The sequence below is a fragment of the Gobius niger genome (assembly GCF_951799975.1).
Source record: "Gobius niger genome assembly, chromosome: 6".
In the NCBI taxonomy this organism is placed as follows: domain Eukaryota; kingdom Metazoa; phylum Chordata; class Actinopteri; order Gobiiformes; family Gobiidae; genus Gobius; species Gobius niger.
In genome coordinates this window covers 7,918,403-7,930,486 of record NC_136857.1, presented here as the reverse complement: position 1 = coordinate 7,930,486, position 12,084 = coordinate 7,918,403, and the positions used below count along the sequence as shown (strand labels likewise).

Below are 12,084 nucleotides of genomic sequence, written 5' to 3'. Positions count from 1 at the left end.
ACATTATGTTTAATACTTCATTTGTTTATTTCCTGACATAAAAAAAACACAAATAGTACAGACAACGATGAATTCATTTACAATAAGAGAAAAAATAATTACAAATTGGATTGTCTTTTTTTACAGTCAGTCCTTTTCAACATTTCCGTGTGGGCTTCCTCGCGCCGCAGCATCCACTCGTGGTAAATGTGATGTGCAAATAGTCCTTTGATTTTGCTGAAGGCATCTTTCAACAAATTAGATTCACATTTCAGTAATTATGCAGTAATTCCAGTCTTCATTAGTCATCCTCCAAGCAGCACAAGACGTCATTAACCCAAACCCTATGATATGTTGCCAAACGACGCTGCAAAAAGAGGAAAACATCATCACAAATCCAACTTTGATGTGTGAAAGTTACAAGCCAAGATTTGACAGTCAAAGAATCTGCAAACCGAGACCCTCTAGATATAGCATACTCATAATATTCTACAAAATAAAATAAAAATAAATAAAAAAAGATGGATTGTTAGTGTGTTTAATTCAATTATAGCTCTGTCTTTTGTATGAGGTTTCTAACTGGCAAACACCAGCAGTCAGAAGATGTAAAGGTAATAATCTTTGTCTTAATTGCAATCAATTCTAAATCATTAAAAGCATTCCAAAGACTAAAGTTACTTTGGGAAATAGAAAACAACAATATAATAGTTATAATAGTCTTCATTGGGCTGTATTATGTCTAAAACCTCTTAACCCTGTAGTCAACAAATAGTTTCTAAAATATTTGTATCTTCTTATACTGTATGACGTAGCCGCGCAGCACATATTTGAGTCTTCTCTCAATTCTAATGGATGAGTTTAAATCAAGCACTACTAAGTTAAAGTGACAATCTGGAAGTCTACATGTTTTACAAATTTTATAAAATGTGCAAAATCGGCCACCTGCTCTTGCATTTTGATGTAAAGTAAATATATATATATATATTATTTTTGTAAAGTCCCTCCTTCCCAGATCTCAGCAACTGATCAGAGTCTAGCATCCTCCCGCGTTGACCAATGAGACGAGCTTTTCCTGTGAACCAGCCTGTCAGGTCCAATCAAGAGGAGAGGGAGGAGCTTGATCGTTTACTTTCGAAAATCCTGTTCCCGCTCTCCTCATTTTGCAAACCAAGAAAGGCTTTGTGGATAAAGAGGGGAGGGATTTGATTGTTTACTTTGAAATGTCACTCGATCTCTCCTCACTTTGCAAATTTACAGACTATCACTTTAATCTTGAGTAAAAACAATCATCATAAAAATCACATATCATTAAAAAAATACAATTAGATATCCGTCCAATATCGTGCATCCGTATATCACACTATAGCTAATTCGCTCGCATCTTATAAATGGTTGCAGCCCTAAGACGGAGCATTGGAAAGTTTAAATGGAAGCCTCGTACTTCTGCTGAGGAGCTGCAGATTGCGTCCCTCCTCCTGGACCTGTAGTTGTAGGACTTGTTGCAGAAGCTCCTGCCTCAGCGTCTCCTGCACCAGCCCCATCCTCTGCAGCTTCTCTCCGTTCAGACGCAGCAGAGCGCGACCTGGCGGCAAAGAACGAGGCTCAGACACGTGGCCATGATCATTCGAAAAAGTAAAAAAGTGTTTTATACCTGTGATGGCGTGCTGAGAGAACACCTCCACGTAGGTCAGATAGTTGTGAGGACAATGTTTCTTCAGCCATTTACAAACGTCCTGCTGTGTCCAAAGCACCACGGGGCGCATCAGACTGGGCTGTATCGGGCTTGTGTTGTATATCCCATAATTATCGCTGCTATGGTACTGCAGACAGAGGGGAAAAGACAAAACATGACGACATTAAATGAGCAGGCATAGTTTATAGATCAGCTGTGCACAAAGCTGCTAGTTATTTACTTGAAAAAAATAAAAGACTGCTGAGCTACAAAACAAAATGAAGTCACTTTTGCCTTGTAGCCATGGAAACGTTTGGTAACTGATGACAGTTCCATGGCGACAAGGCAAAGGTGACTCCATTTTGTTCAGAACAAGAAGTTATTGCATCTAGTGGAGTATGAATGAACCTTTAGACGTATTTTTTGCTATATTTGACACAATTATACACCGTCTTCATTAGATTGTCATTTTTTGTGATTCACTTCCTCATTGGACACTGACAGGAAGTGACATAGAAAGAGGCAAATAATTTTAAACTGTTGCCGTGTAACCATGTTGTATCAATGAGAAATGATTGAGTCCAAATTCTCTGGAACTTTGACTCTATGTGCGGCAGTTTTACCCAAGTTTTCTTGCTGCTTCACTGAAATAAAACTATAATTATTAAATACAACTGATGTTTTCGCTCTATGTAAGTCATGATTACATACAAAAGCATTAAAACTTGTCATATGCACTTCCAAGATGAACTGCAAAACTAATACAAAAATCACGTGCATTTCATTACAGATTCAACAACAAAAAATAAAACATTTGTACTGCGCTTTACAAGCCTGAGTTGACAAGGTTCTTAAAGCGCTACACTGTAGCCATTGTTCATTCATTCCATACTTGGTGATGGTAAGCTAGCATAGAGTTCAGGATTGTGATGTCAAACCACTAAGCATCATGGGATTTGCAGCAATCATAAACTAATGGAGATTTTAAGGTAAAAAAAAGGAACTGGCCACCGTTTTTTCATACTGAGATATGTTCTTACCTGAGCTTAGACGAGTTGATACGCACCTGTCTGGTCTTTGTGTGTGCGCTCAGTCACACAAAACGAGCAAAGGTGTTGTTAGCATTTGGCCTCTCCCAATGTGTTCCTATTGCTACAAACGGAGGTGAAGTTGGAAGCTACCGCGCTCTTCCACGGGCACACACAAAGACCAGCCCGGTGTGCATCAACTCGTCTAAGCTCAGGTAAGAACATATCTCAGTATGGGAAAACGGTGGCCTGTTCCTTTAAGTGTGTTAGATGTATTTACCAGTCGTGACTCAGCAGCTGTTATTCCACAACTTTTGTCTCCACTTTTTATACTGTTTTTTAGTCTATGGTTAGTATCCACAAACATGGTGGATATCCATGGTAACAGAGGATATCTATTATTGTTGAGTTGAGTTGCAGGTGACACATCACAGCGTTCTAAAGACCTATAATATTAATAGAGGAAAATGATTTTGTTTCTGAGGACATTTTGGTTTTGTACAGAGAGATCATGGACCCAGTGACTGATATTAATGATCCTTTTTTTTAATTAAAACATATTCTTTTTAGCTTCGACTTGTGAAAGTGTAACTCAGTAAATAGGAAAAACTGGCTCCTGCTGGGTCTGGTGACATCATCACAATCTAGAACCTGCAACCCAGCAATAGTAGCTGCCCTGGGGTAGACTGAAGCGAGTCTGGCAAATCTGTGCCATCAGCCCCTCCGACCACCACCGGCCTCTCACACACTACATTTACACAAGTCAGGTGGGTGAGGTGTCTTGCTCAAGGACATAACAGCAGTCTGCGAGAGGCTGGATTCTATCTGGTCATAAGACGACTCGCTCTACAACCTGGGCCACTGTCGTCCTCAAAGCTAGCGGGTTTTACATAAATGCATCCTCATGGAGACGGATTGTGGTTATCAGACATTGACCAATGAAAACAATTTACATCTTTGCAATTTGTGACCATTAAAATGTGAATTTTGATTCCAATTAATAGTGCCACCCCCTCAGAAATACCCTATGACAAAGCTAGAGCTAGAAGCTAACAAGGCAGTCCCCTGTGGAGCTAAAGCAGTTTGTAAACTCATTAAAGTCCATGCTGACCTTATACGCTCACATCAGACACTGCAGACTGTGGTAAACATCTCGTTATATGTAAGTTCAGAGAGAGATTACATCAGTTTGACCACGAAATGGGTTTCTATAATCATTAACATCAAATCGTAGTAAAGGTTTCCAAAGTCATCAATTGAACTGGGTTGTTTGAGTGTGAACAAGTGTCTGAGAAGAAATGTCCTCTATTACTGAAACCTTTACTACAATGGAAAATCCCTGTACGACTGAGAGCTTACACAAACCTTAAACATCAAATACAATTCCTACAAATGCCTAATAAATCTGGCCTGCGAGATGAAACTGCATTTCACTCACAAGGACCACAACCTCAAATTAAAGTGAAATGACTTTATTGAACGAGCAAGATGACAAAGGCAAAATAATATTGTGGTGTCGTTTTGGGGCTTCGTAAGAGACGAAAACAACAAGCTCTCGGGTTTTCTACATCAAATTGAAAGCACCAACTTTATTGGTTGCAATTTGCAAATTGCACAGACTGGAATGATGTATTTGTATCAGTCCAGTGGCTCATAATGCAGTCTTCTCTCTGATGTCAGTGTTTCTGGACGTGTTTAAAATGTACATTGTGATTTAAATCTTGATCAAAAACAACCTGTCTCACAAAATGTTATTAGACATTTTTCCAAAATTGTTGAAGTGTTGTGTTCAGTTGTGCATCCTCATAAACTGAAACTACTATCCTACCACACACACAATACTTTACGCAATTAGAGGCAAACTGATTTGACTGTGGACTAAACATCAATTTATTTTATGTCTGTTGCTGTTTCGCCTTGTTGTTTTTTTCAGCTCCTGTGGAGAGAGGGGTTGGGATGTGGGTGGATTTTGCTTTTCTCTTGTTCATGTATTCATTTTCTTTTGTATAACATTAAAAAACAATAAATATAATGTATACATGTCTAGAGAGTAGATAAAACTCCTTTGTTCAGCCTAATACAATTATCAAGACATTTCATCAGAGTGAACTCCCAGACATGTCCAGACAACCACAGTAGGACATTTGATCAGATACTGTATTTGTCCCAACGAAAGGGGGAAAAAAACCTGTTTAAACTCATACATAAACTGTAGGGCTGATGATATAAACTGGCATAAGGCTTTTATTTATATTTCCTGTGTAGAGGGAAAGCACTGCATCATTTTCGCTCTAAACCGATTGCTTAACATTCCAGACTGAGCATCAAAACAATTAACAAATTTAGAACTGACACACATTTTGCTTCAGTTGCCGTGCTGTTGCTATGCTGTGACATCATCTGCATAACATCAATTAGGCGGTAGAAGGAATAGAGGGTGGTTGTAATTGTTGAGATGCCACCCAAAATAAACGTGTGATACTAAAAGAGTTGTGCTAATTGCGTGCCCATAGTAGTCGGCTGTGAGCTGTTTCATGTGATGAGTAGTTCTCCAAGTAACTGTTGAGCTGCCGCACAAAACCAATGGTTTGTAAAACAGTAGATTTTACACCAAAACCACCCCGTTTTAAGAACTGCTGTTTGCAGAGCCCAGTTACAAAAACATGTAGACAGACAGTGACTAATGAGCATTTGCAGAATTTTAAGTCCCAACCGAACCAGAGGTCTCTGAGACAGAAAGCGGTTGCTCAATTAGACGAGGAAAAGGAAAATATGCACAGGGAGATAGATTGAAGAAATGAAACTGCGGGATCAAGCGTAGTCTTTTGGATGTGGTACTCACTGACCACGGCAAAAAATAAGCCAACCACTGCATGCATCCAAGAGGTTAGCAATAAACAAACAATCCTTTGTATACAACTCTGTTATCACTGCAGCCCAGTCTATGTTTCAGCCCGAGCTCATGGCAGCCCTTTAAAGAGCCTTTCAGGAGCAAAGACAAAGGCAGGGGCTCTAAATGAGGCCAGTCTGCTGCTTCTGTCCAAAGCACAGACATGTACACAAGTTCAAAAAGATTATTTCAACCTCACCATAACATAAACTAATCAGAAAGAAATCCCTCTTCTGTGAAAACATTCATCTAAAAACATTGTATACATAGCCGACAGACTGCATATGTTCTTTAGCCTGGTAGCATGCTGTGGTGGTCTGTGCTTAATGGCGGTGGGGTAGGGATGCTGCTGGAAGACCTAAGCTATTTAAAGCCAAACTAAAAGGCTGTTAGAGCCCGGAGCCCGCTGGGGAGAGAGCAACTTCCATTCTCCGCTAACAAAGACCCGTCTGCAACAATGGATGGTCACCAGCCTGCTTCCACTGCACTATAACTTTATACTGTACTATAGGGTGCATATCTCGACAAATGAGACATAAGAAGATGCAACGGGCAAGTCAGCAGTTGGAGTTGGAGGACAGGTCAGAATTCTATTGTTGTATTTGCCTTTTGTACTGTCCTGCCATAATGCAGATGTTCTGATGTTGTTTATGGCTGAGATCTCTGTAATTACTGGATCCGTCCCATAGGCTGTAAATGACTAATTATGGCCTCTTTCTTCTGTAACAAAAAAATGGGGAGGTTCCGGAAGTTCCTTGCTCTAACGGACGCTACGTTTATGCCCTTCTTTAAGTCATTATCGGACACAGGCTTGTCATTTTCACCTTCATGTGTTTGTCTTAACACTCGCAACATCGTCCTAATTTTATCCTTTCGCTATTTGTATTTTTTTCATGAACACGCTTCAGTTAGCCCACCCTGATCACTTTGGAGGAAGCCACCCTCACTAAGTCATTTTTAATTTACAGTCTGATCTGGCCACACTAAACAAACACTGGCATAGAGTTCAGCGTCGTCTCTGTCTGCAACAGTGATCATCCATAGCGTTGTGAAGGCCCCTGCCTCCAAGTGAAACGGTGACATCAAACACTAGAATGTCGTGGTCACAGCCTGCTCAAATCAGGCATCCTACCTAAAACCGAAGTGACCCTGTTTCCAGTCTCTTTAGTTCACTACAAGCTCTCTGTGCCTGTGCTTGTGCCATACCTGCCGGGCTTCAGTGCCAGGCTGCTGCAGTAACTTCACAGGTCTGCTTCCTGCTTTGCCCCGTCCGTCGTGCCAGGTGAGGTTTCCGCCTGTTCGCCAACTCAGCTGCTGCTTGAAGTCTTCAGGCAGTGCCCTGTACTCCACCGCTGGTCGACAAAAACTAAAGCTGGAGGCAGCTGCAAGAGGAAGAGTGAGTAATAACGATTAGACGACGGTGATATTCGTCATGAAAAAACAGCACCAGACAAATGTACACACACCTGGCCCTGTCTTTCAGCAGTGAGCTCATAGATACAAGCACACACCTGCTTTCAGGAAAACACGGTCACGTCTCCAGTTAGCTGAGTCAAAACTTTATTCCTACAGGGGAGCTATAAATCTTTCTTTATAATTAACTACATACTGGAGAGTGTCTTCTAAAAAAGGGGAAATACAGATTATAGATTTGTTTGAACAGGTTTAGATCTAACTTTCACAATTCAAAGCCGTAAAGGATTTAGCTGCTAATAGACCATACAACTGAGCACGCAATCAAAATACTGAATAAGGATGATCTGAACATTTTCTTTAATTGAATAATTGGTAAAGACAAATACTTTCTATGGGAAATACAACATTTGCTAAACTAGATGCATTAAATGGGCTTGTGTACTGTATTTACACAGTGTAAATCCTAAACTAATCGGTTCATCAGGTTGTTTCCACATCCAGAAACAAAAACATGTGAAAGCACTAAAAACATGCTGTTACTGGCAGAGAGCCACAGGTCATTAGTGAATCGTTTGCCAGATTGAAGAAGGGGGTTTAGTAAAGTGTGAAGAGGTGCGCAGCTGCGTTTGTGTGTGAAATACTGTACGTTCCCATCATCTTTGTTAAACTAAAAGAATATGAAAGTGCAGAATGAGGAATCAGCTGTGGGAGTGCGCGTTTCAGATGAAAGATTTGTGTGTTTTCGCTTCATCACTGGGAACAGAACAGAGCAGCAGTCATCAAGGCGAAGAGATACAGTTTATTCAACTCTGATGCCTTTTGTTTCAGCTTCAAACTAGTGTATGTGTAAAGTAAAAAGGATTATCAGAACGAGCCTACCAGCTTTAGCTTGTACAGCAATATCACACAGTGCAATACAATGGTAACAAAAAATACTTTTTGTGAGGTATTTTTTTGCAACGCAGAATCTGAAAACATTTTTCTGTATCAGGTTTTTGTGCTTATTGGATTCTCCAATCTGACTTTTACTTTCTTGAGTTCTGTTAAAACCAATCCTAAGGGATGTAAAAACCAGCCCCAGCCAAGGGACCGGTTTCAACCACATTTTTCTGACATATTTTTTGCCATTTCTCAAAAGGCTAACCTACATATGAAATAATAAAAGTGCCTGTATATAGCTTTTATAAATTGTCACCAACACACGCTGGTTTATAAGCACAGCTGCTTTGTACAAATACAAATGCACAAATGCAAATCATATGACAATCAACCCTGGACAGACCGGTACCAGGACGGATGACATCATAAAGACAATAAATACCCTTTGGCAAAATTTGGCCCAGGGGTAAAAAATTTTACTCACAAAACCGATAGGATTTTGGGATTCAGTACATCAATATTGTCCGAAATCAGATCACAAAACGTAGACACTAAAATGTCTGTAAACCAGTGTTATGAATCATTAAATGTATGGTCGATTTAACAGCCAGTCAGTCTACACATAAAAGGACACTTGCCTTAACCTATAGCATCATAATTTAGGCTTTGTTAAACTAGAGCTACAAATAGTAGAGAAAACTGTATGGGACTGATAAAACATAGGCTTTAACCAAAACTCTATTTCTACCATGGCTTTTCCTCCACCTAAACTTTTGTAAAAAAAAAAAAAAAAAAAAAAAAAAAAAGCGAATGTTGAGTTTGCTTTCGCTTATTACTTGCTTGTATTGTGATTGTCACCACACCTTAAACAGTGACTTTTTCTTAGGTTCAGCGCAATCTCAGCACAATTTCAAATAGAGTATATGGACTTACCATCGACGGCCATGGCGTTTAGGACCCAAAGTGCGGTTAGTTAAAATGACCCATCTTTTCAGCGCCTTCCTCCGGTTCTCACTCGTCCGTGCGCGGCGCTCCGCTCTGTTTGCACAAAAGTTTGACAGTGGTTCAGGAAGGTCAGCGCCACATCTTTCCTAAACGGCACAGGTAAACGCCTCTGACGCACGTCACTCCACTGGCAGCTCGCTGCTGTCTGCTCAAGTTTAAAACACAGACAGGAATGCCCCCGAGCCGCTCGCTGAGCTATGCGCGCACACACGCGGGGACGGGCGAGCCCTTTGCGCGTCTCAGTGCTCTGTGGTTATCTGTGTCGTGAGAATCAGATGCGCGGAATTTTCTCAAGAGCATACGTATGCGCAGTGAGCTCAAAGTGCAGCCCCGGGCCCTGTAATTAACACAGCGAGTGGAGCCTTTGAAAAAAAACTGCGGATGAAAAGGCTTCTCATCACTGCAGCATCCACAGAAGGAATTCCCCACTGCCCTTAAAGAATGGGACCTCTGTGCAGCCCGCAGCACCGAGCCCTCTCTGGACTCTGGTGGATTTGTGTAAAACATCACAGTCACTTTATGCCGTCCCTTCAGTCACAACACTGTGGCCGCACATGTGCAAAAGACCAGTGCGAATGTGCTATTGTTATTCACTAGACCTGTTGGTAGGACTTTAAAGCTTGATTACCATAAAATAAACTGAACATAAAGCACGAAATCAAAGGTGATGCAAGGAATTGTATTTATGTATTTAATATGGACAAAGCAATAACATTGGATGAACCAGATGCATTGTTTTTAAAGTGTTATAGCACCTTACACCTCTCCAGGGGGCTTTAACGATAGATAAAACACATTATTTAACAAGACAAGGCACATTTTACCCATGAACAACTCTGGCCAGACTTTAGCCACTGTATGAGCTCCCTGGTTAATAATATAACATTAGTCTGCACTTTTAGTCCAGTGGGGAGAGAGTTCCACAGTGTTGCCCAAGGAGATGCTGGGCTGTCCAAAAGATTTTCTGAACTTTGGGAGCACAATCCCCACTAGCCGAGGCTCTGGTGGGAGGCTCTGGTTTTCAGGATTATGAAGCAAAACACATTCTTCATACTGTGTTGGCATCACAGGCTTGTAAAAACAGAATCAAGGTGATCTACCCTGTGAAGTTTAAAGTATTTGGCTTAATCCAGTGCAAAAAATCGGGACTCCAGTTCTGGGTTACAGTCCCAGAAATTTCTAGGCTCGAAAACGCACTGTGCCATTTGTTGTGTCACTTGTGAATAATTGATGCGTTTATCAGCTTGCTCCGGTTCTGAGAGGGTTTGGCTGAGGCAATAAAGCGGCAAACACAGTATCCCCCCTGAACCACATGAAGCAGAACAAAGAGGTGAAGAGGAAAGGCACAGGGCACCGGGGCATTGTCCTCAAAGGCGAAGGTTGGCAGGAGACAAAAGGTAAAGGGAGCAGCGTGATGCAACGAGAACTGCACATATCAAGGAAGCAGGTGAGAACAGGTCTCGATCTGTCACTGAAGTTCAGGCAGGACGGACACAAGAGGCGCACCTGCCTTTTGTGTTGGTCATCTATCACCTTCAAAACACACAACGAGGGGAGAGTTCAGGAGCGGCTCGACTTTTAAAACCAGGCTGAATTATTAAACCAAGTAGCTGCCATTTAATATAATACCCAAATATCCGAAGAACAAATGTGGGTCTTGGATAACCTCATGGCGAAGACATCTACAGTGAAATTTAAGAAGTTTTCCAATGCAAAGATGTAATGAAGGTCAATTTTCCATAGTCATAGTGCTACTCAACCCACTTCAGAAAATATTCATGTGTTTTTAGAATGGACCGCAGACTGTAGTTTTGAAATCTGGGCAATTGGAGCTGAAATTTTAAGTATTTGGCTTTTTGGATGGATACAGTAAGAAAAGATAAAAGGGACAGTTTGAATTATTACTTTCCGCAGGAGAGATCTTCAAAGAGCGTTGGATATTCACAGCATACATTAAAGATTAGGTCACAGTCGTGGGGCGTTTGCCTTTTGTGCAGCGCAGACTGTGGGGTTGATAGATTTACTGCTATGACATACTGTATGTAATTGGTGGTGGATTGTGTGCTGATGAGTAAAACCCCCCTCTTCGTAACAGTGACATTTCAACTACAGCCACAAGAGGGCAGTCACGCGCAGCAAGAATACATCAGGGTGATCAAAAACAATCACGGGATTATAGTTATGTCGTTTGTGTTGATAAACAATTATAAACGTTTTGAATAATTCACTAAAGCTTCAATGAATAAATAAGCATCAGGGATCCTCGTCAAGCCTAAATCGTTGACTGGACTGGGTTTGGTTGAGTTGAGTCGAGGACGTTTCGCTTCTATTCACATTCACTTCTCCTCAGCTCTTGTGGTCAGAATGAGACGCTCCTAGTTCAAAGCTTTGCAATGAAAAACACACAGTATACGCTGCTTTATACGCACACACACACATTCGAAGCAATCAGGGTCAGATGATGGCCAGAATTGAACTAAATGACTACAACGTAACCTTTATACGTTCCCATGTGTTGTTGTTTTTTAAGTTAGTATTACCAAATGTGTATATCTCTCAGATGGAAGACGATGAATGGAAGTTGGAGGTGATCTTTGCGTTACACTGTGGCTTCCTGCGATTTGGATATTGGGTCACCTGATATTGCTGTAAGGATAATATGGCTATGTATTGTGCTTGTTTGGTTTGATAAAAGCAGAGTCCATATTGTCAAGCCAGAATACAGAAATGACTTATTAAATTGTACATCTTTATAGACCTTAGATTAGGTTACCTGGCGAGCTACTTTTACACAACCAGAACGTCGGAGAGCTTCTCGTGCTTCAAAAACACAGTGGAGAATTAGTTGCCAAGATAGAATTTCAAAGGAAAATACTTGAGTTTAGTGCTCTTACTTTACAATATTGACCCAACTGTTCACAGATTGTCTTCAGCATGTTCAGAACAAACAGAAAATGCATCTAAAAGTTCAGTTATCATGCGTATAGAGATGTAGAAAGTCTTTGGCGAGCTACCTAGATACTACGATAGATGGATGGATGGATGGATGGATGGACGGATGGATGGATGGATGGATGGATGGATGGATGGATGGATAGATAGATAGATAGATAGATAGATAGATAGATAGATAGATAGATAGATAGATAGATAGATAGATAGATAGATAGATAGATAGATAGATAGATAGATAGAACGACAGATAGATAGATAGT

General features: G+C 40.8%; 1 protein-coding gene across 1 annotated transcript; it reads right to left on the bottom strand.

Moving 5' to 3' along the window:
* Positions 1-25: 25 nt before the first annotated feature.
* Positions 26-9,298, bottom strand: samd10a (sterile alpha motif domain containing 10a). The gene is made up of 5 exons (XM_079558488.1): positions 8,798-9,298; positions 6,776-6,951; positions 1,631-1,799; positions 1,421-1,561; positions 26-346 (listed from the first exon to the last, which is right to left on the bottom strand). The coding sequence occupies exons 1-5, from the start codon at positions 8,808-8,810 to the stop codon at positions 324-326; spliced, it is 522 nt and encodes a 173-aa protein (XP_079414614.1). The 5' UTR covers positions 8,811-9,298; the 3' UTR covers positions 26-323.
* Positions 9,299-12,084: the final 2,786 nt, after the last annotated feature.

Excerpts from the sequence above, each read along its gene's own strand:
- samd10a (XM_079558488.1), bottom strand. Across the intron at positions 1,800-6,775 it reads CTGGCACTGAAGCCCGGCAG|TACCATAGCAGCGATAATTA; the intron begins GTATGGCACAAG and ends CTCTGTCTGCAG. Across the intron at positions 347-1,420 it reads TCTGCAGCTCCTCAGCAGAA|CGTCGTTTGGCAACATATCA; the intron begins GTACGAGGCTTC and ends CTCTTTTTGCAG.